Below are 27,857 nucleotides of genomic sequence, written 5' to 3' on the forward strand. Positions count from 1 at the left end.
TGAATCTACATTGACACATCATAATCTGCCAAAGTCCATAGTTTGCATTGGGCTTCACTCTCAGTGTTGTACTTGCTATGGGTTTGGATAAATGTGTAACGACTTGTATCCACCATTGTAGTATCATACAGAACATTTTCACGGCCCTCAATTTCCTCTGTAGTCTGCTTATTCATCCCTCCTTCCCCTCTCAACTCCTGGCAACCACTGATCTTTTTACTTTCTTCAGGTTTTGCCCTTTGTAGAAGGTGATAGAGTTGGAATCATACGGTACCGTAGCCTTTTCAGACTGGCTTCTTTCACTTAGTAATGTCCATTTCGGGTTCCTCCATGTCTTTTCGTGGCTTGATAGCTCATTTCTTTTTAGCACTGAATAATAATATCCCATTGTCTGAGTGTAACAGGTTATTTATCCACTCACGTACTATAGGACATCTTGGTTGCTTCCGACTTTTCATAATGATGAACAAATCTGCTATAAACATCCATGTGCAGGTTTCTGTGTGGATGGAAAGTTTTCAACTCTTTGGGGTAAATACCAAGGAGTGCAATTGCTGAGCATATACGTTATTTATCACATCCAGTAAGAGAGAAGAACCTACTTTTTTTCTTGAATTCCAAAACTGTTATGTGCATTGGGAATGAGAACACACTTAGCAAAATTATTCTTCCAAAGACAGTGGCACTGTGTTTGCCAAAGAGATTAATCAGACCTATTTTTAGGATAGCGTTTCCAGCATAGAAAACAAACAAAGAGGAGGAGGCACATGGAAATGCCCACTTCTCTGCAGACCAGCCAACTGACATCAGTTCTTTGGGTGTGGATGGTATAGGAGGGAATAGAAACTTATTGACATCAATATTCACGAAACACACATGCCTGAAGAGCAAATCTCTACCTTTGGAAGCTTAAAGAACTAGACAAATTTAATATATCATTGCTCCCATCTCCCTTCTTTTCTCTAAATGTAAATGTTTTCCACGTCTTTGCAACCTTTCACTGCATAAGCTTCTCTTCTGGGGAAGATATAGGAGATTTAATTTTCTGTATATCTAATCCTAAAATTGGAAAGTTAATCCCACAGTACCGTTTAGATAAGCTATTGAGTTTTCGTTTGCAAATCTAAGGGTATAGAAATTGTCATATATTGCTGATATATTTTGTATAAAAGACTAAAGGGCATGAGAATGTCTGTAATTCTGAATAAATATGTCTAGCATTGTTGCAAAATAGCCATATGCATTCTTCTGCTTCGATAGGCAACTATATTTAATAGTTTCTCTTTTATACTTTTCAAAGTCATCTTTGTGTCTCTCACCCTGTGGAAATGAAGGAGGAGAAGCAGTGTAACTTAATATATATGCTGCTTTCCCAACCAGGGTTAACTTCAGTTTTGCCACCGTCTCAAGTTGATGGTTGTGGGTGGGAAAATGCCAAAGACTATGGTGGCAATGTTTACTCTTCTTGCATTGAATTTTGGGGACAGCATACTTTTAGTTGAATCAACCCAGCTAGTGTATTACTTTCTTCAGATTTTGCGCTTTGCAGAATGTCATAGAGTTGGAATCAAAAAGTATGTAGACTTTGTATTAACATATTCATTGACTTTAATTAGAGTCTGTTGGGAGACCTGAAAACAGTCAGTTCCATTGGATGTTCTATTCTTTAAAGGTAGAAATGAGATTCTTACTCAATTTTAGATTAAAGACACCTGGCCAAAGTAGAAACACTAATGACTATTATGAGCCCTTTAGAAATTTGATAGACAGAAGAGACACAGCTTGTGATCTTGAATAGACTGGATAACAAAGATGGAAGAAAGTGAGAAAGTTAATTGAGGAAAGTTTAGTGCTTAATGTTGGCAAATATATTTTCTCATGCATCCCATATATTCACCTTCACTCCTGGTTCCATCTTATTTTTCTATATAAGTTCCCACTTTTAGTCCTGTTTCTTACTTATTTTAAAATTTTTTAATCCAGTGTGTCAGATGCATCTTTGCCAGATAAAAATGAAAAAAACAAAACTAAATGTTTTGTAATTTGATATGTGAGAGGAAACAATAAAATAGTACATGAAAAATATTTGATCAGGCTATTTATTAAATGACTTTGGAAAGCATTTAATTCAACATAATGAATTATATTTCATAGAGAGCATTTTCCTTACTTCAAGGTGGTATATAATACTATGTAATTTTACACTACCTTATCATTTCTCTCCATAACTTATCTCTTAATGCAGGTGCTTGTATTACATGTACTGCTATTTTTCTCAGAGTAAGAAAAATAAATTCTTTCCTTGATGGTGGAGAATTTGATGTTTCCGTTTATCTAGGCTGGATTGAACACATGCATTTATGTTTTTACCTCTTTCAAAACTCTAAGCTCAATCGAACTTCTGTTAGACTATAGGTTTTCATCCCATGTGGCAAAGTATTGCCCCCTACTCCCCAGCAAATAGAAGAAGTTTATTTTGGAGGAATTTAACCCAGGAGAGAAGGACCCAGCAACTTGAGGATTAGTGGAGTGAGGATTGAATGCTCAGACTGAAAAACTAGGGTATTACATACATTTTGCCTACAGATGGCAGGTTAGCTCCTCCTTTCCCCCTCCTCCTCCCAAGTTGAAAGCCATCGGACTTGTACAAACAGGTTTGGAAACTGAACTGGCAGTGAAAAGAATTCCATAAATGGCATTTGAGGGCCATTTAAGTACATTGTTTTTCACTTACAAAAGTCTACTTGCTGAGGACCCCTGCCTACCTGTACGGAGCTTATTCTCAAATAAGAAAAGACAGCCTTACATCCTACATATTCTAGGGAAGCCACCGATAAGAAAGTCTAAAAAACCAAGTGATAGACAAAAGGTTATCTGGAGGAAACATATATGGCACTAACTAGAAAACATGGAAAAAAAAATCTCTAATCTGTAACTTGTAGGAGATACGCCAAAACACTGATCCTTTAAAAAAAATGGGAATCCTATCAAAAAGTAACATAATAGCCACGTTTTTAAAAATTGGATTGGAAAATAAGTATGAGGATATTTCCTGTGGATAAAGCCTGATGAGAGAGAGAGATGGAAAAAAGAAAAGGGAAGAAAGAAAATTGAGACTCAGTTTAGGAATTAATTGTCCAAACAGTGGTTAGAGAAAAGGATGACATAGAATAAGAGACAGAAATGACTTATAAATAATTTTAATTTTTTCCCAGCATTGAAAGATCTAAGTTTCCAGGCTAACATGGCACATTGGATGCTTAGCACTTGAATAAAATGAAACTCAGTCCCATGCACACGGTTATGAAATTTCAGAAGAGCAGCTACATAGAGAAGATCCTAAGAGCTTGGGATCCTCAGAGTGGTTGGAGGGGCAAAGACAAAAAGAGAATAACCCATAAACAATCAAGAGTTAGAATGCCATGGGGCCCTTCAAAGTCTTTACCACAGGTTGCAAGACAGAAAAATTTCCACAATTCTAAGAACAGCTGATTGACCACATAGAACTCTATTCTGAGACACACTATCAGTGGGAAGTCAGAGTAAAGAACTTTCCATTCACACAGGGTCTCCAAACATTTACCTTTTGTGCACCCTTTCTCAGAAAGCTGTGTGATTATGTGTTTCTTCAAATAGCAGAATAAATAATGAACGGAAAGACATGATTTCCAAGAAGCAATAGACTCACCGGAAGATAGCCGAAGGACTTGGTCCCTAGATGATGCTGGGAGCATACTGGGGCAGAAAGGATGCTAGAGAGACACGTCAAAGAACAAAACAAATAAAATAAAAAGAAATGAGGCATTTGACCCTAAGGAAATAGTACTTGAGATGGGCTTTAGTTCTGTGAGAGCACTTAGAAAAATTGAACAATAGTAAGAGTGAAAATGAAAATCTGAGACCATTATTGCCTCCAGATAAAACACGTTATTCAAGAAAGGAGATTTTACATCTTAGAGTACAAAGCTTGGTTCAGGAGTGACCATTAATTGCACAGTTACGGTAAAGTTAACACTGAAGAGTGATGTAACCAAATAGTGTTGTAACTATATTGGGAAGAGGAGGGAAGAGGCCAATAATGTGGTGATTGCCCACAGATAATTTCTAGATAATATCTAAAAATAGTACATTAAGAAAAAGTAGCATAAAATATCATTTAGAACCATGATGGACCATATTTTGAGGGGAAAAGCTAAGAGACGTAAAAGTGTTTGCCTCTTGAGACAGGCATGGTCATGGGGGCAGGGGGTGTATCTTGGAGCAGGAATTTGCTGTTTGATGTTACCGTTTAAGTAATACTTGTAGTTTGGCTTTTATGATTTCATGCATGTCTTTCTTTGTTGAAACAAAATTTTTCTAAAAGAAAAAAATAAAACAAGGCCCCAATTTCGAGGTGTGCGTAGGTGAATGCCCTCTTCTAAAGCACCATTTTGCAAATTTGCTGCCATTAGAATCTCCTGGAGAAGTTCACCAACGTTGTCCTGTGCCTTGTTCCCGCAGAGATTCTGACTGACTTGGTCTGCAGTGTAGCCTGGGCAGTGATATTTTCTCAGTTCTCCCCAAGGATTCTAATATAAAGCAGAGTTTGAAAACCATGGATGTACAGTAGCACAGATTATTGATGTAATTTAAAATCTCATCCTGTGTTCTCTTCACCTAGATATAGTGCTTTCCATTAAAAAATAAAATAAGGATGCAGAATGAGCAAACTTCATCAATCACTTGTTTTTCTCTTTATTATCTGATGTGTTCTTTATAGAAAATCTGTAATCACTTAAAAATGACCTAATGCATCTCAAAAAGCTTTCCATTTTCTGGTTGTTTTACTTTTTTTCTTTTAACTGAAGTCACAGAATGTTCTCGTTTTAGAGTGCTTTGTCTCTCCTACAGGAAGCCCATTGTGCTTGGTCAATGGTGCCATTCCGGTTTAATTGTTCCACTTTCTCCTGTTTCTGTAACCGCACATGAGGTTGAATTAAATATAATTTTTTCAGTTTGCCTTTCCCTGGCATTCATCCTAAGTGGCTCCTTGGAGGAGCTCCGTGCATTCCGCTGGTCTGATTTCGTGAGGTCCTTTAACTTGAGGGCTAGGGACATCATTACTGGCTCTAGAAATTTGGTCAGTGGTCAACAATACTTGTATCAAAGCCAAATGTTCTTTCATTATAATCTGGCCTTTCCCAAGCTTCTACAGTGAGGAGAATTGAGTTCCTACCAATAAGCACTGAGGATTATCAATAGAACATTTTATCTTTTGCAACTAGCTTAGTCTATATTTCTTCAATGTGTCTTCCGATAAACATCAGACAGGGTGTCGGTCTCAGTATTATTCAATGAGAAGCCAGTGGCTTATGAAAACATTTATGTTTGAGGAGTTACTTTGATCCTAGGAGAAGCAAATTCGTTAAATCCACGCAGTGCTGTCATTTAGAGCTGGCCATATGACACGATCTTATCCTTGAGTCTGTTTTTCTGATGATTGATGTCGGTAGAATGTGCTCATTTGTTCCTTTCTCTGTTGGAGACGCCTGTGCTCTGTCCTGCCTTGAGGTCCCTTCCGATGAAAACCAGCGTATTTCCAGAAGGGCCATGTCTCCATCCCGCCTCGTCTGATGTTTCTTTACCTATTATGAGTTTTGGCTTCCTAAATTTACTTTTTTAGAATATCCTTAAAGCTAATGAATTTTTTATTTTCTTTAGTGTATTTCTACAAGCTCTTAACTTTTGAAATAACATTAAACATCGAAGTGGCCTCATTGGAAGTGGGATTGTAATTTTAATCTAGTCTGTAAAAATCTTGGAGAAGCAGCTATACACACACACACACACACACACACACACACACACGTGAAATTTATTTGCTAATACATGTTGAAGCCAGCTATCTGGGCTGCCATAAATTCTGTCTGTTTTCCTAACGACCTAATTAATTCAAAGAATCTACTTCACGGAGGCAAATTGTTTTGTATTTGTTGTTTTAAAACCTCCTTGACACAATCAGCCTGTTGTGCTCCGATATTTGAAGTTGCATTAAGAACCTAGTCTTAAAATGGCACTCTTCCTGTTGGTAGATTTCCACGCAGGGGAATTTGCCAGATGATAATTTAACATCAAGATTTTATATATGTGTGTATCACATCCTCTCAGTGACACCGTCTGGGGTGGGCCAGTTGAACAGAACATGCTGTTACAGAGACTTGTTAAGGGATAATTAAACATGTGGGAAACAGAACAATCGCGGCAGAGGATTTAATTGGGTGTAATTGGTTTAGGAGGAATAGGCCAGAGTGAAAGAATAGCTCTTAATAAGAGGTCTGAAAATAGCCAAGGAAAGCATTAATTGCAGAAAATCTGTGACATCTGATTACCATAGGGAAAAAAAGATCCCCCTTTTTATATCCTTACCTGTACAGAAAGAGGGGACTGGGAGAAAGAAATCTTCCCATATATATATTTAAGAAAAGCTAGAGGGAGTTTTGGGATTCAGAAGGGATGTGGTACAGGTTACAAGTCACAAGAGAGGCAAGTGATAGACCTACCCTTTTAGAGTTTCCGGAATTTGCCATTTGTTTTGAAATACTCCATAGCTTAAGTAACCTTGAGCCTTTTGTCATATTTCCCCTTGGAAATGGAACGTAGGGAATAGGTAGGATGGAGGTGGAGAACCAGGGGGGTTATGCATGCCTCCATGGATTCTGTTCATCCCTGGAATTTGTCTCCATGGCTTCAATGAGTGGAGACTCCCTCTGGCTACACAACATCCAATGGTGAATTAATTAACTTCGCTTCATCTTCCGTCTTCCCTTCCTCCATTAATCTGTGGTATTTCAAATGGAAATTTACATTAGCAATTGTTTTCTATGTATCTATGATTAGAAAGACATGTTAGTATTTAACATTCCTTTATTTTAGGTTTGAAATTTAAGTGCCTTTGGTTCAGAGAGAGAGGGACCATGTCTTTGCTGAAATCATTCCAGAGGTTAGAGGTGCCCTGGTCTTGGAGAGGAGCCCTACTCCTGCCGTAGGCAAGTGGCATTAGATAGATGTTTAATTTCCTGGATGAGAGAAACCCTAATGTTCCTATTAGTCACTTGTGGGCACAGCTTTGGCCTCTAGGGAAGCCAAGCTGAGGTGCTCTCAGGTTCCATCAAAGATCTCTGGAGAGTGATGCCCAGGAAGACTTCCCAGACCTGGAAGGATCTGACCAGAGCAAGCCAAGACCTCCAGGAGGGGGTAAGGGTCATTCATTCACATGGAGTACTTATGCTAAGGGCAGGTCTTCCAAACGGAGGGATGAAGAGCCAGAGAAGCCTTGTACAAGACAGTTTAGTAGATGGTCTTCGTTTACCCAACATCACATCCACCTTATCCACCAGCAGAAAGCTGTCCTGTAACCTTTGCTCCACCCACCAGGTAATGATTGTTGGAAATGCAGGTGGTATCAACAGTTTGGCAATTAGTCAAGGGTTCTTAGCCCTGCATGCTTCATGTGTGTGTCAGACGCCTTTGTCGCTTTGGTGAAAAATATACACCCTTTCTGAAAATAATATTTTTAAGTCATAACATAAGATAAACTTAAAAGAAAAACAGTTTTATTGAAATAGTTATCAAGATATTTTTTAAATGTGCCATAGTAATATATATTTCTTTATTGCGTATTAAATAATCAGATCTAGTTAAGAGGCTCATAAGTGTCACAATTTCAAAGTAGTGGTGAATATAAGTAATTTGAGATATCTGCATTTTATTATTTAATATAAAAATGCATGTGATTTCTACTGGGGACAAAGTTGCAGAGATTTCTAATATGACTGAGTGTGTGTGTGTGTGTATGTATGTGTTTGTTATGCCTACACTCATCATTGAAGCAGATACTAAATTTCAGTTCATATTGAGTGAAAACAAAGATGCAATTTCTCTTGTCTATTCTAGTTTATGGAACCTGTGGGTTCCACTAAACGACATCTGGCTGAGAGTAGAGGTCATGGACTCTGGGTAGAGAACCTCTGAATTTGGAACTAGGTAGAAGAGAAAGTTATTTATTTATTTTATTCAGATTTTCTTTTTCACACCTGCATATGTAGGTGGGAATTCTGCCCAGAGTGGGGTATGTAAGAATAATTAGGTTCCAATATAGAGGATAGAGTATGAGAATTCTTTTTGTGTTGAAAAAGAAAGTAAGGAATCTTCCTACTAAGTAAGGAAAGGATTAAATCTTCCTATCATTTTTATTTAAAAGACTTTAAAGTCTCAAGAGCAATTATCATTGAATGTTGTTTTACCGCCTTTATTGGCAAAATACGTTTTCCATTTCAAGGAGTTTTGCCTTGTTGTAATGTTCATAAGCCTTTGGAGGTAGATCTGCAAGGAGATGCCTTTGAGCCCTGTCATATATTCTTGACTGTACCCTGATCCTGTCTCTTGACTTCAAACTTCTTATTCTTTCCTTCCTTCCTGAACCTTATCCTTCCTTTGGCACTTTTTTTTTTCCTCCTCTTCTCCCTTCCCATGCTAATGTGAGACACAAAGCTTTTCAAGAGAAGCCTCTTTCCTCTACTCCAGATCTTGGAAGCCTCGATCATTTCCCAGAGATGGAAAGTCCATCTCAGTTAGGTTCTGGTCCCAAGACAGGAAACCCCTCTGGAGTGTCTCAGCCACTGCGGAAGAGTCTGTTTTAATGAATTGATATTTCCATTTAGGGCGATTCAGAGGAAGCATTTTGGCGAATGGGTGGAGGTGGTGGGGTTCAAGACTGAAGACAAATCTTTCCTGGGAGTTGTACAGAGTCATGCTCAGGAAGTAAAATGTGTAGAAAAAGAATTATTAAGTAACCCACAGCCTTACACATAACCTTGTCATTTCAAGTGACCCTACACCATCAGAAACACATGAGAGTAGTGTGTGAACTGTCAGGGTGAATATCACACTGAAATAGTAATTTCTGAAATACAGGGTCTTCCATATAAGATGAAGCAGCCTTCCCTGTGAGATGAAGTATCCTACAGGCAAATAGGATACATGTTTCAGAGAAAAAGTGGGGCACTCCAGCTGGGATTACATAAGATTGAACTGGTCCTTGGGTCCTGGATGGTGTCTCGGGAAATTTTTGAAAATGTTCTCCATTTCAGATGTTGCACCGTGCCTTCGTAGATGAACAGCAGTTTCAAAGCTACTTATTAAGACCCACAGAGACTTACCATTATCACCTGAGATGGTTCTTAGTGTTGTCTCCCAATTGGGAGTATACAGTTTTTTTGTCTACACTGACCTCAAAGTGTCCAAGTGTTCAGCCATCTATCTGCTGACCCACCATCTGACAGGGTGGTCCCACCACCTCTAAGGTACTAACTCCAGGTCAAACTGTGCTGTTTATAAATGGATCACTCTTTTTTAACTCCAACTTGTAGTTTTCCTTTGCAGGAGAACTCACTCAACTTCCCCTCTCTTAAACATTCCTTTCGATAATTAAGATTTTTTCTGCCCACCTTCTACAGCAATGATAAAGCCTTTTATGGTTAATGGTATTAATCGGGCCTGGCATCTGGGATTCCTTACTTTGCTTGCAGAGACGCAGATAAATATATCTTCAGATCTGGATCTGAACCCTTTTTTAAAATTAGGTTTTGCTGAAATTGGTCAAGCGCCAAAGACTAACACTTTCTACTACTACCTCAGAGAAGGAATCCAAGACTCTCTCTTCACGATAAAATTCTTATAGGCAAAATTCACAGGGGCAAGATCATGGGGCTCAAAGGAAGTTTATGTTGGGAACGTGACTGTAGCTGATGGTGGGAGGAAGGGTTTATTGTGGTACCCACAGGAGATGAGCTAAGGAGAACATCGTGAAACCTGACCTTGCCAATGTCCAGGTTCCTTCTGACTTCCTTCTGCATATTTTCTCTCCCTTTTAGTGTAATAACCTTTGCCGAGGATCTTCTCTTTTCCAAGTATTAATCATCCATGATCTTTGCCCTTAGATTGCTCATAGTCTAGCGATGAATGTAAACATTTAGGAAGTAACTATGACATAATGTGAGCCTTCCTTCTGGTATCATCTTTCCCGCTCTCTATAAATCTTGGTAGGCTTGTATTCACATTCTTGAATTTCAATGCTTAACTCCTTGGTTACTATCTTACAGAACCCCTTTGTGGATATGTAGACATGTAGAATCTCTCTACATGTCTAAAATTTTAAACACATCTCTTAGACACTCCACCCCAAATCCTGTACAAGCTCAGTGTCCCACAGTAGGAGAGGGGGTGGGAGGAAATGGACCATACGCTTGCCTAATTGTGGTCATTTTAAATACAGGCTTTATCTCATCAACCAGAGTGTAGACTATATTTAGATGGGAATTTGATTGGTGTATCTTTATATTTACCAAAGTGGATTTCAGAGCAGAAGCACTTAGTAGAACCTCTGTAAGTAATTATAATTAGCTAACATTTCTTTGGCAGATACTTCTTGTTCTAAATTTATATACGTTTATATACACATACACATGCATATGTGTATTTATATATACTATGTAAGTGTATGTGTACGTATTCACACACGTGTATCTTTCCACACACATACAATAGCACATGCGGTGATATCCATGACTTACATTCTGTTACTATGCCCATTTTATAGGTAAGAAAATAGAGGCATTGATGGTTTACACCCTTCTCTGTGGTCACCAATGCAGTTAAAGTTAGAGCTGAGGTTTGAATCTAAGCAGTCCAAGTCCAGAGGACATGTTCCTAACCATTGACCCACACTGCCTGCCAGATACTTAATGCATGGATGAGTAAGCGTTTCGGTGCTTAACCGTGTGTATTTGAGCCTCTTATTCTTCACATTGCTCATGTTTGGAGCAATCTACCTGAAAAAGGATAATCAGCATCACATATAACATTGGTTATCTGTAGAATAAAGGGCATAGAACAAGGCACTGTGGAGATGTACAGAGAATGGAGAAGGCACAATTCTTGAACCTAAGGAGCTTAATATTTCAGTGGGTTAGTTTGGAGATACACACGCACATGTACGCACACACACACACATCACATTATATTATTAGTTTGGATGTAGACATAGATATTTTTAAAAACTTGTATACATGCAATAGTATATATATATATATACATAATCCAAGTGGAAACTCTTGTGAAATAACTCCATATAGTTAGATTTGAGAAGAATGGAATGGGCTATTTGTATAGTACAATTAGTACAAAGAATATTGGGGAAAACAAAACATTCATTCTGAATCTTGATGTCGAATTCAGGTAAATGTTAATCTGGTGACATTTTTATAGCTTGTGTGGAATTGAAAAATACATTTTTAAGAATATGGCTGTAGGACTAACTCTAGCTGCTTCTGACACAATAAGCCTTTTCATGTTCTTCAGTACCAATTGTCTCACTTAAGTTATGGCTTCCCACCTCACTGGAAAATCTTCTGTTCCCACTGGCTTCCGTATTTCATGTACACTCTGTTCTGAGGATCATCATCTGAGGTCTCAGGGAATCCTCAGGCTGAAGGCAACTGAAGAGGTCACCTTGTCCGAGCCCTCGTTGTGCGGTCCAGGGAGCTGAAGCCCTGGGCACTAACTGGTGTGCCAAAGATCGCCTGGTTAATTAGCGACCAAGGCAGTAGCAGTCTTAGGTGACCTGACTCTCTGTTTTAGTGATGCTGCCAGGAACCTGGTGCTTTTTAGGGAATATGTGGGTGGATGGTCCACTCCCTTGGGCTTGTAACACAACCTTGGAGAAAGCAGTTTATGTTTTTCCTTCGATTTTTAAATCTAAGGTATTTTTGTAGTGCATGGGAAAATCAAGTATTGAGTCAAACCTGTATAAAGACAAACCTGTATAGATAAACCTATATACATATGCATCTCTTGATTAAAATTTTCATTGTAAAAGAATCGTAGTCATAAATGTGTGCAAAATATATATAACTAAAAATAAAAATTAAACAAACATACCCACTGGCAAACTACCAGATAGAGCATTACCAATATCTTTGTATATCCATGTGAGTTGCTTCCCTCCCATCTCTCAGAGGCAGCTACTATCCCAGAATTTAGTTTTAATTATGACCTTGCCATTTTTATACTTTAGCACCAATTTAGCTGTTACTAAGGGACTGTTTATTTTACATAATATAATATTAATAAAATCACACCATATGTGCTCTTTTGTGACTTGCTTTTTATTTTTTGAGATTTATCCATTACAATACATGTATCTGCATCTTATTTATTTTTCACTGTTGTGTAGTATTCTGTTTTAATATGCCAACATTTATTTATCTATTCTCCTGTTAATGGACATCTGGGTTATTCCAATTCTTTTGCTGTTTTGACTACTGCTATAAATGAAAATTCCTGTGCATGTCTCCTGACAGAAATATTCAAGAAGCTCTATAGGAGAGATGTAGCATATATGTATATTTTATGTGTGTGTGTGTGTGTGTGTGTGTGTATGCACCAAAGTCTTCTCCATGCTCTACTTTCATGTGTAACACAAAATTGTTTTCCAGTTGGATGCACTAATTTCCACCACCATGGTATGGGAGTTCTAATTGCTCCACATCTTTGTCAACACTTGGTACCACTGGTCTTTTGAATTTTTCTAATCTTTTGTGATCTCTTCTCTGTTTCCCCAGCAATGAATGAAGTCAAGCGTCTTGTCCTATGTTAAGACCCTCAGCAGATTTGAGGACTTACTGTGCATGGAATGATGGAAGGACAGCCATCAAAGATGGCTTTGCGCTTAGCCTGCATAACTAGAAAAATAATGGTACTAGTTATTGAAATATGGAACAAAAGTATGGAGGCAGTTTGAGGGGCTCAGTAATGAGGTTTTTCAGAGCACCACAATCTAAGTGACAGTATTCCTGGAGACATGACAGTTTGACCTTGAAGAAATACAACTGAGTTTGATGAGAGAGGTCCACACAAACTCTGGAGATAATTGCAAGTTATTTGATTTAAATTTGGAAATCATGTTTGATAAGAGTTTAATTAGACACACAAAGTCAAGCATTTAATGAGCTTTTAAATATGCCAATCCTTGTGCTAGCTTTAGATGTACAAAAGATGAATAAGAAACCAAGCACCACTTTTAGGGATACTTCCATGGGAAGCTAAGCTCCTAGTGGGCAAGAATTCTGAACTTCCTCCCACTGTGTCCCCATAACCTAGAATAGTGATCTTTATGAAATACTTATTGACGTGTGATTAAGTTTTGGTGTTGCCTTATCTCTGTGGCCACTGTAGGGTCCTGTTATCCACATAGTTTGCTCTAGAAAAACCCATGCTTTATTCCTGATCATATCTTTGACCTACATATGTATCGAGTATCTTTCTATCCAAGCAGTCTTGACTGGACCACATATAAGCCGTTAAGTCTTTCTCCTGGGTTTAGTCTGTGTTCTGCCTCTTGTCGAAAACTCCAGTTCCTATTGCTGTGGCTCATATGTGTTCCTGACTCATTAAACTTCAGTGGAAGAACAGAAATGGTGAGGGAGGTGATGCAATTGATGACTTGAGCCTCCACTGGGCACAGTACCACCTTGAAGATAGTACATTTGGCATCTTTATTTTATTTTCCAAATACTTTATTTACATCTAAGCTTCATGGTTCAAAATGGTGGATTTTTATTGGATCTGATTTTTAGAACTAATAGAAACTACATAGATGAATGGCCAAAGAACTTTAAGATTTGACAGAAGACAACGGATTGTAACCTTGCCCATCTAGGAGAGAAAGTCAAGACCAGAATATTAAAATATATGCAAAAATGTACTAATTGGCTGATTGCTGGCATCGAGTGAATCTTGGATAGGGACTAAGAGGGGGTGTATATGTGTGTGTGTGTGTGTGTGTGTGTGTGTGAGATAAGCCCACACACCCATGCACAAAGCGGAGGTTGTACATGTAAATAACAGGTACACAGTGCCACCTCAGGGTAGAACTCTGTGCTCTGGAACAAAAGATAAACCACACCCACTTAGGTACCATAAAAAGTTGGTGTTCTCACCAGAAACAAAAGAAAAGGAAAATGCGAGATGTCTACATGTTGCACTGAGTTTTGGGAATAGCTATTATAGGCTTTCCTAGTAAACGGTATAGGAGGATTGCTGTACAAGCTCATTAATTTGGGCAAGGACCAGGATCAGCTGTTCTCGTTTTCTGGATGCTTCCAAATGCGAGATGAAAGTGAATCTTCCGAGTGCCTCTTGTCAGCAGGCTCTTGGCAGCACATACTTCAGTGAGTCCCAAGCCTTCAACGTAGCTGAGAGTAACACAAGAAGAGGAGGGCTTCCACCTCATTTATCCTCTCTTTTGTCTGTTTTTTTGAAGATGCATCCACAAAGTTCTCTGTCTTCTAATGCACATGTTTCACGGCCACGGAACGCTAAGACCGTGAACACCCAGGAGAAGGGATTTTATTCCTTACGAGGTCAAAATACCAAAATAAATTTCATTCAGGCTCACTTTAATGAAATATCTGTTTTCAAATTAAACCAATCTCAATTTGAGTGATGTGCGCTTTGGGGAGATATTTATGGCAATTTTTATTTTGACTTGTTTATAGTCTGATAAGCCTGAGTTGTTTGAGCCTCATGTTAATTACAGCCTCAGACAGAATGACTGCCCTGTGGAGAATTGTTCTAAAATACCCAATCAAGTCATCAATCAAGTCGAAATGCCACTCTGAAATATTCCTGTTCATGCAGACTTTGCAGAGAACATGCTATGAAGTCCTGCTTAACTCCCAAATTGTGTTCGATGAAGTTATAGTTTTTACTTTTTCTCCCTAAAATTTTTTATTCAGAGAATTCTTTTTGTAGTATCTTCCTTTTAATTTGGGAAAATTAAATATATATATATAAATATATGTTATACAAAATATATGTAATATACAAATACATGTATTATATGTAAGATATATTAAATATATACATATGGTATATGTATATATAACAACCTTGCACCCCTTGTGAAATCTTTCAGTATGTGACACTTACATGGGAGGTCTTTTTTTTTTTTTTTTTGGTCTCCAAGTGTATTGGTTGGTTAAATTTATAGGGATTTTTTTAAGTGATGATGATGCATATTTGATAGGTTTATTTTCAAAATGTTCATTACTGGTAATGCTAAAACTTTTAAAGTTGTCAAACATTTGAACATGTCATGCACATACACACACACATGCATACATCTATATATACACACAAACACATATATAGTGCCATTCATTATAATCTTTAAATGTACCCACAGATGCCTTAATCATTTATATGGCCACTGTAATTCCATACTTGATGACTTAGACCTGTGGTTCTCCTCCTGGGGTCATTTTGCCCCCCGGGATCTTTTAGCAATGTCTGGAGACATTTTTGATTGTTGAAACTGGGAGAGGAGTCCTCCTGGCATCTGATAGGTGGAGACCAGGGAGGCTGCTAAACATCGTATGATGCACTGGACAGCCCCCGTCACAAAGAGCTGTGTGCTTCAAAATGTCAACAGTGCCAAGGCTGAGAGACTGTGGGCTTTAGTTTTTATTACTTTTGCTCAAATTAGCTAAATTTCAAAAAACAAGGAAATATAAAAGGTAGCTCTGAACTTATGAATGTTATGCACACCTAACCTAGACCTAGTAAGTGCTCAGATGCCCCCAGACCCCTTCTCTGAGGTTATGCTGGTTCATGATCCCTCTCTGACCCTCAGAACTGTGTGGGCAGGTGGGTTTAGACAGAGGAGAGACTTGATCATAGCGTTCAATCATGAAGTCTAGGTGTGACCCCGCTTGGGCAGTCTTAACGAGCGTGTGACTTGTAGATACTCTCATCCATTTTGAGTTGGAGCGTTGATGGAGTGGGCCAGAGTTCCTCACGGTGTGGACTCTGTAAGCTGTGATACAAATCCACCAACTGAATTCTACCGTTATTGAACTCTGCATTCCAGGGTCTGTGGGAAGCTTTGTGTGGACTATCTCATTTAATCCCCACACAGATATAAACAGACCAATAAAGGGAGGCTTAAAGAATTTAAATGACTTGTTCTAGACCTGCTCAATGCCAGCAGTGGGCTGACTCCAGAGTCTGTGCATTTTGTCCCCGTACCTGGGAGTTTTTAAGCAGGTCTGTGTCCAAAATCCCAGTGTTTTATATTTATTGAGTGAGTGTTTTCTCTGCCCTGTACCTTTGCATATTGCCTTACTTAATGTTCACCACAGCCCCATGAAGAAGGTATGACACGCCATTTACATGCCCGGAGAGGTCGACTCACTTCCCTCAGCTCACAGAGGTAGTATTCCAGGACCCATGTCTGTCAGAATCAGAAATTAATGGCGTCTCCTATTATCATTGAGGAAGGCTCCGGAAAGAAGAACTAACGCTGATTCAAAAGCAGAAGGGCTTTCAGGAAAACAGAAGATTCCAAACATGTCATCACCTCTTTCTTGTTCTTGTCTGTCTCTTAATTATTCAGAAATTGGATCACGGTGTGGCAGAAATCCAAGTGTTGTCTATGGTAGAATTCAAAGAGAGAAGCAAACACATAAATCAGCCATTTGGCCTGATGCTATTTTTCACTTGCAATGTTACAATCTAGATTTTTAGTGTATCTTCATTCAACTCTGGTTAGCTTGGCCCAGGATGTCATGGACCACAGAATTTCCCCCAAGGCTACTATAGCTCCATGATAGAACCAGCTCTGATATGTTTCATTTTTCCAAAAATTAGCTGTTTGACATATTCTGCTCAACTGTTCACTTAAATGAAATGCATAATTGTATTCTAGTCCAGATAGACTCTGAATAACCCACAGTGTACTTACACATGCCTTTGTCTATTTGGGAGTTGAAAAATTCTGTGTTTAAAGGTATACTCCTTGCAACACCTAATGAAATGTTTTCTGTCCCTAATGGATCATTTATGACACTCTTCACTAGTGCACAACATTCTTCAATGTCATGGGAGGTATGATTCATTTAGTAAGAGTCGTAGGATCTACGTCAAGACAAACTGAGGAGGGACTCTTTAGCCATTGACTCCTCCCAGGCTCAAATGTACCATAAGCTTTTTAAATGGGCTGCAGGGTTTACCCTCAAAGGCATGCAGTGCTTTACATGAAAGTCAGAAGAGCTGTATCAACACTTTTAATTATGAATGATGTGTGGATGTGACAAGCACTAGAGCATGTAGTTGAAATGCACCATCTTGTTCAGTGTTTTACAAGGAAGCTGAGATTCAGGGCTCTGGTGTATATAGCCTAAAAACATGTGCCATTGAGTAGCCCAAGAAGGATTAATATTCAAAGTCTAGACTCTTTCCATTAGGTGATGTTCCCTTTGTGTTATACGATAAATATCGACATGCTGTGAAGCCAGTTTGGCCCAGATACAGGCTTCCATTTTCCCTGTCCCAGAAAACTTTTAGAGCTCCATGAATATCATTTTAGGAAAAAGTGAGTTTCCTAAAACATCTGAGAGACAGTGATTTGGAAGTACCTATCCATCGATGGGCCAATCTTGTAAATAATAGTGAAATTGGGAGATGTCGTTACAGTTATCGTGTAACATGTATAACTTTTGGGGATTTGTTTGTTCATTCAACACAGATTTGTTGAGTGTTTCCCAAATGTCAGGCATAGTTTCAGGTGATGGGCACACAGCAAGAATTAAGACAAGTGACGTGCTTGCTAGATTCTACTACATGGAGACGCCATTATACAAATTCATGAGTGAATAAGAATTTCATGGAGTGATGTTGAGGGTTGCATGGAAGAGAAAGCGAATGGCTTAGGTGACAGTTGTTTTGGCTTCATTATCCTTGTCTGCTTTCTTTTCCCACTAGGCTGACTGCTCTGCCTTGGAGTTTTCATAAGGAATCATTGCCCTTGGGAGGTGTTGGATGGTCGCCACTTCCTTGGAGCCTCGCTTTTGCTGGAAGCTGGTTCCGGAATTAAGGGAGGACCGCTCTCTCGCAATGGGCTGCCAAGAAAACCACTGGGTTTGTTCTTAACATTGGGCTCTGTCTATGACCCATCTGAGAGGCTTCCTAGCAAGCCTGTCCCCTCTCCTGGGTCTTTTCCTCCCTGGAAAGCCCTCTCTCTCCAAGAACTTGCTTCACGGCTTTGTTTGCTCTGAGTTGTATGCCACAGACACCTGCGAATGTGGAAGTGAACAATGTCGAGACCCAAGAGACTGTTATGGCTTCCATTGTTCTTCACCCCAGTCTGCGTCATGTTGAACTCCAATGTTCTCCTGTGGATAACCGCTCTTGCCATTAAGTTCACGCTCATTGACTGCCAGGCACAGTATCCGGTTGTCAACACAAATTACGGCAAAATCCGGGGTCTAAGAACACCATTGCCCAATGAGATTTTGGGTCCAGTGGAGCAATACTTGGGGGTCCCTTATGCCTCGCCTCCCACTGGAGAGAGACGGTTTCAGCCCCCAGAACCCCCATCTTCATGGACTGGGGTTCGAAATGCCACCCAGTTTGCTGCTGTGTGCCCCCAACACCTGGATGAGAGGTCTCTCTTGCATGACATGCTGCCCATATGGTTTACCGCCAATCTGGATACTTTAATGACCTACGTGCAAGATCAAAATGAAGACTGCCTTTACTTAAACATCTACGTGCCCACGGAGGATGGTAAGTACTTTTTTGAAAGAGAAAACAACACCTGCTCACTCAGTCTCGGGGAGATTTGCCAAGAGGTGACCTGTGCATGGTATTTTCTATAACCCATTTATTTTTTCTCATATTCCTAATACAGTTATTCCCGTTAACTTATCATTTGTTCCACTTGTATTTACTGAGCATCTAGCTGATGGACAATACTATAATTGAGGACTAACTATTGTCATATATTGCCTTTTTAGCATTGTTATGGTGTTTATTTGCAGATGACAACCAGTGCGAGTGTGTAGTGTTGATGTTAAACCTGAATCATCTCTAAAGGAATAAACCTATAGAAAATAATAGAATTAAGAACATTATCATGCTTAAGTTAGCAAACTGAAAATTACAAAGAATGGTTCCTCTTGCTTCAATGCCTTAAGATTTTAGCACTCTTTTTTTTTTTTTTTTTTTTGAGTCTTGAAAGGAACCCCTAATTGTCTTAAATACACAAGCAAGGGATATTTCATAAAACAGTTGAATTTCATTATTTAGAATCCATGTTGTTAACATAAATTTGGACCTTGTTTTTTTCCAATATTCACTGCAATCAAATGGCAAATGTGTGTTGTCAGATGATTCTAGCTCCGTTAGAAAATAATGTACTTGCTTAAACAAAATGGCCTATTTCTTTCTGCCAACACAACAGTGAAAATCTGTAAAAACAATAATGTTAATATTAATTAATACAATGCTAGTAAAATGTGGGTATCTCTTTGTCCGTGTAGATTTCAAATTAATATTTTTATAAAGACTAACCAGATTAAAGTTATCCTACAATGATATCACACTTCTCATTTACCATTTCCATAGGCTATTTTTAGACGAGGAGAAAGAGAAGCATAGAATGAAATCTTACTGGAATTTAAAGAAGTAATTTGTAGGAATCATAGACATCATCTACTATAGAAACTAAAGTGTGTCCTTAGTAACTCTGATGGAGAAATTTCTTTTCATTTTTTTCCTTTAGTCCTTGGAAAAGTTGTATCTCCAAAGTTGTATCCCATCTGCCTTCTCCATGTCAATACTAGAAGGTAGTTTAAGCAGAGTGTCATGAAAAACCAGGCTAGGGTTGTCTGTTATTGAAATCACAAAGAACGCCCAGAGAAAGAAATTAAAGGACCGCTCTTCATTATATTAGTAGCTTCTGGCATGTGGCCCTTGTCGTTATGGCGACAGATCACACAATTACCTTGTAAAGTCTAGGACTGAATGTGATTCAAGGAGTTAAACTGACATTTGCCTGCCGTAGTTCCATGCAGCACACTGAGCCGCCTAAGTGCGGAACAGTCCCTGGGCAACGGCTTTGTGCATGTGCGAAAAGATGGATAACTGCATCCAAAACCAGTGAGACTTCTCATTTCAGAAGCCACCTGGGTCATGATCTTGCTCATAATGAACTATTCAAATATAAACTATAATGAAGGAAAGACAGAAAGAGAAGGGAAAGAAACGAAACAGGATAAAGGTTTAAAATTGCTTTCATAGTACATTTGACATGCTCGTGTCTACCAGCTGGGGACTTCATAGAGCTCACCTCACAAACAATGAATGCGCTTCAAATAGAATGCCTCCCTCTATGAGAGGCTGGATCAAATTAGACCACCTATGAAGAAAAATCAATAGCTTCCTTGATGACAGAACCATAGATGTGCAATTGTGTGGATTGAAATCATAAACAATTTGACCATTTCATTGCGATTCAGTGTTGAACAGGAATTTGGGAATATAAAAATGTGAAAAATGCTACCTGATGGAAAAGCAATCCTCACTTAAGAATAAATCCAGTGCCTCTTGTGTATGTCTTTAGGTTTTTTAGAGCACTTTTGCGTACATCTCACATGATCTTGACAAGAAAAGTCAGAAATCCGATAGGGGCTGAAAATGTAGACTCCGTATCTGTATAATATGTAAATAATAGAATTTTGCTAATGAGTGAAGCTACATGCCTGTATGTTTGCACAAACAACAAATCACAGCCTGTTGGGTAGGGAATTTTGTGTTTTTTTTTTTTTTTTTTTAGATATTTGCATCAATTTGAGAATCAATGTGGAGATTTAGATATTTAACTATTGGCTATTAACTAAATGAAGAAACTTTACTTCTATAATAACACATTGAAAATGTGGTATCATGCTAATTCCTCCAAAGAACTTCCTTTAGGAACCATCTTATCAGAGCAATTAATCATTTCAGTGCATTTAATTAACGGTGTAGAGAGCAATATTGGATATTTGGAATTCAAAATTCCACTTGATACTCTGTTTTTTAGATTCGTCTTTCTTTCTGCATTGATCAGAAGGTAAGGGTAATGAGCAAAGACAACTTTACTTCGCTACCAAAAATAGTTCTGAGTACCTATCATGTGCCAGCTGTGCTTTAGATGTTGGGACTGCAACACAGACAAGAATTTCTAATTTTGAGAAACAGACACTTGTGGTAGGCAGAATAATGACTCCCCAAAGATGCACAAATCTTAATCCCTGGAATCTGTGAATATGTTGTTACATGGCAAAGCGGAGTTAAATTTGCAGATGGAATTATATTTCCTTATCAGTTGACCTTAAAATAGGGGGAATATATCCTGGATGATCTGGGTGGGCCCAGTATTTAATAACAAAGACCCTTAGTCGTGGAAAACAGAGGAAAAAGAGGAGATTAGAGCCAGAGTGAAACAATCTAAGAAAGACACAACGGGCCACTGTTGGCTCTGAGGATGAGAGGGAGCCAGGAGGCAAGGAATCTGGCAGCCTCTAGAAGCTGGAATAGACGAGGAATGGATTCTCTCTTTGAACCCCCAGAAAGCAGGACAGCCCTGCTGACACCTTGATTTGAGCCCAGTAGGACTCCAACCTTCAGAACTGTAATATAATACGTGTGCTCTTGAAACCACAACTTTTGTGGCAGTGTGTTACAGCAGCAATAAAAACCTAACACAGAGTTTTGCCACCCTTTAAATTCATAGTCAAGTATATACCCTAATTGAAAACAAAGTTACAGCTGAAGAGTTGTTTTGAGCTTTTTGAGCACCTACCCATTCTGAGATTCTAATTCAGTTACTTCCCTTTCTACCTCAAGAATTACTGGTAGAAAACCCTCATCTTAACGCTGAGTAGTTAAAATGAGGGTTGCTGCTCTCCCTCATGCATATTGAGGAGACAAAATCGATTCCAATTGCTGGGCAGACATTTTGCCAATGTGAGGCTTAAACCCTATAGAGTGGATACCCAACCTTTTGTTTTTTGTGTTAATATAGCCCTATGGCAAATCCTACTAAATATCATATTCAAAGATACACCGACTTTACACAGGAAAGGAATGAAGGAACATTTACATTTTCCCAGGTATCTAAAACGTATTTCCAGAATAGATGTCATTGAAGGACATAAAGTATCCAAATTGACCTCTTTTCTTATCTGTCTCGACAAAATCTTACTCATGGTGGCAGTTGTACCTATAAATGGCTTCTTTTCCTACTTACATTAGTGTTAGCAAAATCTTCTGGGCTCCCCACTCCTTCCCTCTAGACCTCAAGATCTGTTCTATTCTGGGTAAATCTATTCTCTACATTTTTAAAAAAGTTTTTGGATGAATTTATTTTGTGATGTAATGTCAGTAAATTCTTTTTTGTTTCCAGTTTTATTGAGATATAATTGACATTCATCACTGTATATGTTTAAGGTGTACAGCATGATAGTTTGACTTAACATATATTGGAAATAATTACCACAATAAGTTTAGTTAGCATCCATCATCTCATATAGATACAATAAAAAGAGCAACCAAAAAAAGAAAAAAATTTTTTTCTCTGTGATGAGAACTCTTAGGATTTACTCTCATAACAACTTTTCTATACATCATATAGCAGTGTTAACTGTAGTCACCATGCTGTACTTTACATCCCCAGGACTAATTTATCTTATAACTGGAACTCTGTACCTTTGACCACCTTCATCCAATCCCATCCCCACCCCCCACCCTGCCTCTGGTAACCACAAATCTGATCTAGTTTTTTATGAGTTTTTAAAAAATTTTTAGATTCCACATATAAGTGAGATCGTACGGTATTTGTCTTTCTCTGTCTGACTTACTTCCCTTAGCATAATGCCCTCAAGGTCCATCCATGGTGTTACAAATAACAGGATTTCCTTCTTCTCTATGGCTGAATAATAATCCATCATATATGTATACCACAATTTCTTTATCCATTCAACCATCAGTGGACACTTAGGTTGTTTCCATGGCTTGGCTATTGTGACTAATGCTGCTATGAACATGGGGGTGCAGATTTCTTTTCTCTACCCTTTTTAATGTAAATTTGGTTTACTCCTCAAGCTCAGCTTAGAAGAATGGTCAAGAACCTCCCTACCTGGGTTCAAATGCCAGCTCGTGCCCTTACCAGTTGAGTGATTGTGGGCTAGTTACTTGGCTTGTACACGCCTCAGTTTCTTTGTGTGTAAAATGGAGGTGAGCTGGGAGACAATAATCCATATGAAGTGGTTAGTCTAGTATCTTGCACGTAGAACCTTTCTGCAGTCTGATGTTGGTGGAACATAATTAATAGTAGAAAAGAGAACCAGAACATTCCAGCTAAATTGCATACACATATTGGGTCTAATATGTATATTAATCCAATCTATAAAAAATGTGTATTATCTATAACATAATTATTTACTATGGTAGTGGAGCATTCGGCTCAAGAAATGGGAGCAGGGGATCATAATTTCTGACAGTTCTGAGTATGGCTTTAATAAAAGGGAATTTAGAGGGAATAGCCCTTTTTAAAAGAGCGGACAATCAGTCCGTTCTGCTTTATTCCTAAACTTTGTCTTTTTAAGCCTAAATTGTCAAATGGAATTTTAGCATCCTGTGTGACTTATACAAATTAATCATCAAGAAAGCATTAAAATTCATTTCTTGGAAGAGTGCCTTAGAACATCCAAAGACAATAGTACTAGTCTTTTTTATGTGAGGTAAAGGAGAAATTAATTTCCTTTCTCTTCTCGTCAAGTCACAAATAGTCCAATTGTATGCAGATGGTAGCAAAATCTAGGTGAAAAGCTAAAACTTAACCAAGTTAACACAGTAAGACAGATATTTTAACCAATCAGCATCACCATGCAACTATGTGAAAATAATTAAATGATTGCAGTTTTCATCTGTCAGCTGGATGTTTGATGTTGTATAGACGTAGCTTGTAAGTGAAGATAATTATGAAAGATTATTAAATAAATATCTCCCTGACAAGGATTAATTGAAAAGAATTTAGTATTTTGTGAACACAGTTAAATCGGAGTGGATTTCTGACAACATACATCTCTCTCCCAGAATAAAAGATTTCACCAGTTTGAAAATAGAATAATAATCTTAATGAGGATTTAGGAATTATATATGTTTAGAATAGTACTATTCAGTTAGTATGAATTATGCCTGTTTGGATAATTTAGCAAAACTGTTCTCTAAAGAAGATAATTTTCCCTTGCATTTGTCATTTTCCATTACTATGAATTTTAATTCAATTCCATTTGCAATTTAGAACTTTTTTCACAATTAGAACAAGTCTAAATTACCTAGAATGTATTAAAAACCAAATTTGCTAGACAGTGCATGTCATAAGCAATATTACAAAAAGCTGTGCAAGATAGAAACTTTAGGTACAACTAGTCTTCTGAAATATCTGTCCATTTTCAACAATTTGTGTATTATTTACTCATGCAGAGTCTTGCCTCCAGGACACCTGGTGGCTTTATTTGTTGACAAATGACACCAGTAGTTTGGACACTGTCATTTATTTTCCACATTCTCTTGGCCAAGGCATTCAACCTTTTTAATATTTAGTGACCTCAGCTTTTAATAATAATAATTATAGTGTTATACTTCCTCAGAATACTTTTTATGATTTTAGTGATTTTGGAGTAAGATCTTGTACAGGGAATAATTATAAAATATAAAAGCTCAGTAAGTTCTTATAACTTTAATTTTATGTTAATTGAATGTTAATCTCACATTATCTTTCATTGGAATCTTAAGTTCTTTGGGTATGATGGTTGGGAGTAGATCCCTGTGTTTCTAGTCTTTTTTGGTTCTCCTAAACCAAGCTATTTTTATAATGAATTAGTTTCACGTTCTCTCCTTTACGTTGAAGAAACTCTTTCCTTGGTGCAGTAACATCCAAACTGCAGTGGAAGTGAATGGAGGCTGAGAATTCATTAGCTTTGTTAGCTTGAGGACCACGGAGGGTTTGTGAGATGCAAAACAGTGGCCATACGTAAATAAATCAGAGCTACAAATCACACAGTGAACTTACAGACAGCAGAAGCAGAGGGAATGTCTAAGAAAGAGTATTCTATTCATGTGCTAACCACTTGTTAAGATAAAATGAATATGAGACACTGTAGTCTCTATCTTGTTAATTCAATCAAATATTCTATATTTAGGTTCAGAGAAGCATTTCCACAAATTAGAAAGTGATACAGAAACTGAAATATAGTGAGGTACACCTGAAATTAACACAATGTTGTAAGCCAATATGACCTCAATAAAATAACTTTAAAAAAAAATTAGACAGTGGAACTAGATAAAAAAATGGGTGAGGAAAACTCCCTGTTACATGTCACATGTCTGATTACTTTTGGTGTTGAAGGTGGGCATTGGTGTATGGTCTGTGGCCTGAGTGTGTGTGTGTGAGATTCTGAGTGTGTGTGTGTGTGTGTGTGTGTAGGATGTTGGAGGAAAGTCCAGGAGAGAAATATCCACAGTTCACTTAAGATCCAATGTGTTATGATTTTCTGGAAAAAAACACAGGGAATATATGTTAATGACTATGTTGTCCCTTCCTCCCTGAATTCCCAAGCACTCTGAAGTCTCCCTTAATCAAGACACCCTCTTGTCTGCTGTGAATGTGGTTGTGTGTACAATACTCAAGTTTGCCCTGGGGAGAGTGTGTGTTCCCATCAGAAGGGGAGGAACACTGGAGGTATTGTTTGTCTCAAGCAAAAGAGCTTTTGTGGTGGGTTTCACCAAGATCTGAAAATTGTATGTTCATAGACACTCCTCTCCTTCTTTGTTAAAACTGATGCTTTGAGCTGTGTACTGCTCCATCAGTTTTATGACATGATGTAATCAATCATTCCATCAAAACACGAACATCCAATATTCACTTAATATCCCATCTACCTGTTATATATTGACTTTAGTCCCAACTCTGGTCAGTTAATCTTTTGATCTCCTGATCCCAACTCCGATTATTTATGTATTTTCTTCTCTCTTCCATTTCTTATTCTCTTTAGAGCCCTTTTAGCTGATTCACTTAAAAATTATTGATCAACAAGTCACTGTTTGCACTTAGCATATGGGAGGCATTGGGCGAGTCCAAGTGGTGATGTAAACAAATGTAAGCCCTTTGCTGGGAAAGTCAATGAACCCAGCAAAACAAAAGTTTCAGAAAGGGATCAGTGGGCATGAAGAATTCAGAGGGTGCTTTAGGTTTCAGGAAAAAAAAAAAAAAGAGAATCTGAAAGTTCATGTTTTCCATTAAGGATCCCAGATGGAAAGGTTTCCACGAATTTTAAGGTGAATACACAAGGCAGATACATATCTGGTTGTGCAAGAGGGAAATGCTTTCTGAGTTCCTTAAAACTAAGCTCCTTGTTTATTGCTTCTCTAGATGGACCAAGATATAAAAAGTGCAAAATGAGGGAGGAGGGAGAGATAAAACCATGACAAAATTATAGAAAGGCACATTGATACTATAATTTACCATGCCAAGTACTCACTTGGGTATTTTTCTGCATTGTTCGTTTTTGACGCTGGCGGATTCATAGGTGAAATTCTGTCTCAAGGAATTCTAATGCATATTTTTCTTCTCAGCAGGCTATGCAGTAAGGTTAAATCAAAGAACATGAGGTTCCATTCTTAGCAAATTCAAATATGCTTTGTACCACCTGGAATTTCTAAAAAATCATTTATTAGAAGGTTTCTGGCTCCCCCGAATTTTTTGTCTAGTGAAATACTTTCATCACTCTATATTTTGTAAAGTATCCATCCAGAAAACTAATATGAAATCAATTTATAATATTAATTTTGCATGTTTAAAAATAATTTAGATTTAAAAAGAATAGCAAAACATTAGAAAGAAAACTGCGTCTTTTCTAAGAAAATTAAAATGTTAATAATATATAAACTTAGGTTAGATATTTCCTTTTGAGCCTAAATCAGAAAAATACTGAGACCAAATTCCACTGTAGCACATTCTACAAGGTGGTTTGCATTTCATACATTTTTTTAAAGAAGGGGATTTTGGCATATTGAATATCATACTTAAAGTACCTGGGAGTAAGTGATGGAAACAACTAAGACTTCAATCACAGAATTATGGAGTTTCAATCTAATCATTATTTTACAAGTCGACACCTCCTAATAGACTGTAAACCCTTTGAAGGCAGGGGGCCATTTGTGAAATGAATGCATCATCTACTTGAATGCATGGAACAAATGAATGAAGGAATAGTAGCTGGACGTGCAGCCTTTTTGGAACCTGGCCAATGCAAATGTTTGCAGCTTTGTAAGGGAGTTCACTTCACTGTTAAAAGGGGTTGGCGGTCTTTGCATGTGAAATCTCTACTGACAGAGCTGAAGCGATTTTGAATGTTTCCTTCGTCTCCCACTCTATGGCTGTGGGAATCTTTGAAGACGAGATATTATGTTCCTCCCACGTAATCTTTTGCAAGCATCCTCAGCAGGCTTAATTTCCTCCTGCAAGTGACTCTGAGGCACTTTCATCCTCCTTCCTGGGTTGCTGTGGATAGGCTATAAATTATTATCTTATTGTTATATGGCTATCTTGCTACCAACAATTACTGCTGATGTCTACCAATAGGCACACATTTGTTCTCCTTCATCACAACATATGTTGTGAATATACCCAGAGTTTATGTTAGATTTTTTTTTGTTTGGCAAATGCATTCGACTCTTTGCTCGTCTATATTGAGCCTGAAGCCACATGTTTTCATAATTTTTTTAAAAAAGCAATATCATATTTTACAATATGATTTAGAAAGTAAAAGAAAACGTGATCCCTCTGCTTCCTATGACCAACTGTCCGCATACAACAGGACAAAGCAATATGCCTCTGTGGCTCAGATTTCCCCACAGGACGTGGACTGCAC

At 38.0% G+C, this 27,857-nt stretch overlaps 1 protein-coding gene across 5 annotated transcripts in view; it reads left to right on the plus strand.

Annotated features, from left to right (window-relative positions):
• The window catches only part of LOC106800156 (neuroligin-4, X-linked), a 295,700-nt gene that overhangs the window by 46,564 nt on the left and 221,279 nt on the right, over window positions 1-27,857 (plus strand). For 3 of the 5 annotated variants that reach the window (XM_087426647.1, XM_087426649.1, XM_087426648.1), the window contains exon 4: window positions 17,860-18,663. In XM_087426647.1, coding sequence (XP_087282773.1) covers window positions 18,192-18,663 — 472 coding nt within the window. In that variant the 5' untranslated portion in view covers window positions 17,860-18,191. Of the gene's footprint in view, window positions 1-17,859; window positions 18,664-27,857 lie in introns of those variants that run through there. The other 2 variants (XM_087426650.1, XM_087426651.1) reach the window with 1 other exon arrangement.

The sequence above is a fragment of the Ceratotherium simum genome, chromosome X, assembly GCF_057802395.1.
Source record: "Ceratotherium simum simum isolate JZ-2026a chromosome X, ASM5780239v1, whole genome shotgun sequence".
In the NCBI taxonomy this organism is placed as follows: Eukaryota; Metazoa; Chordata; class Mammalia; order Perissodactyla; family Rhinocerotidae; genus Ceratotherium; species Ceratotherium simum.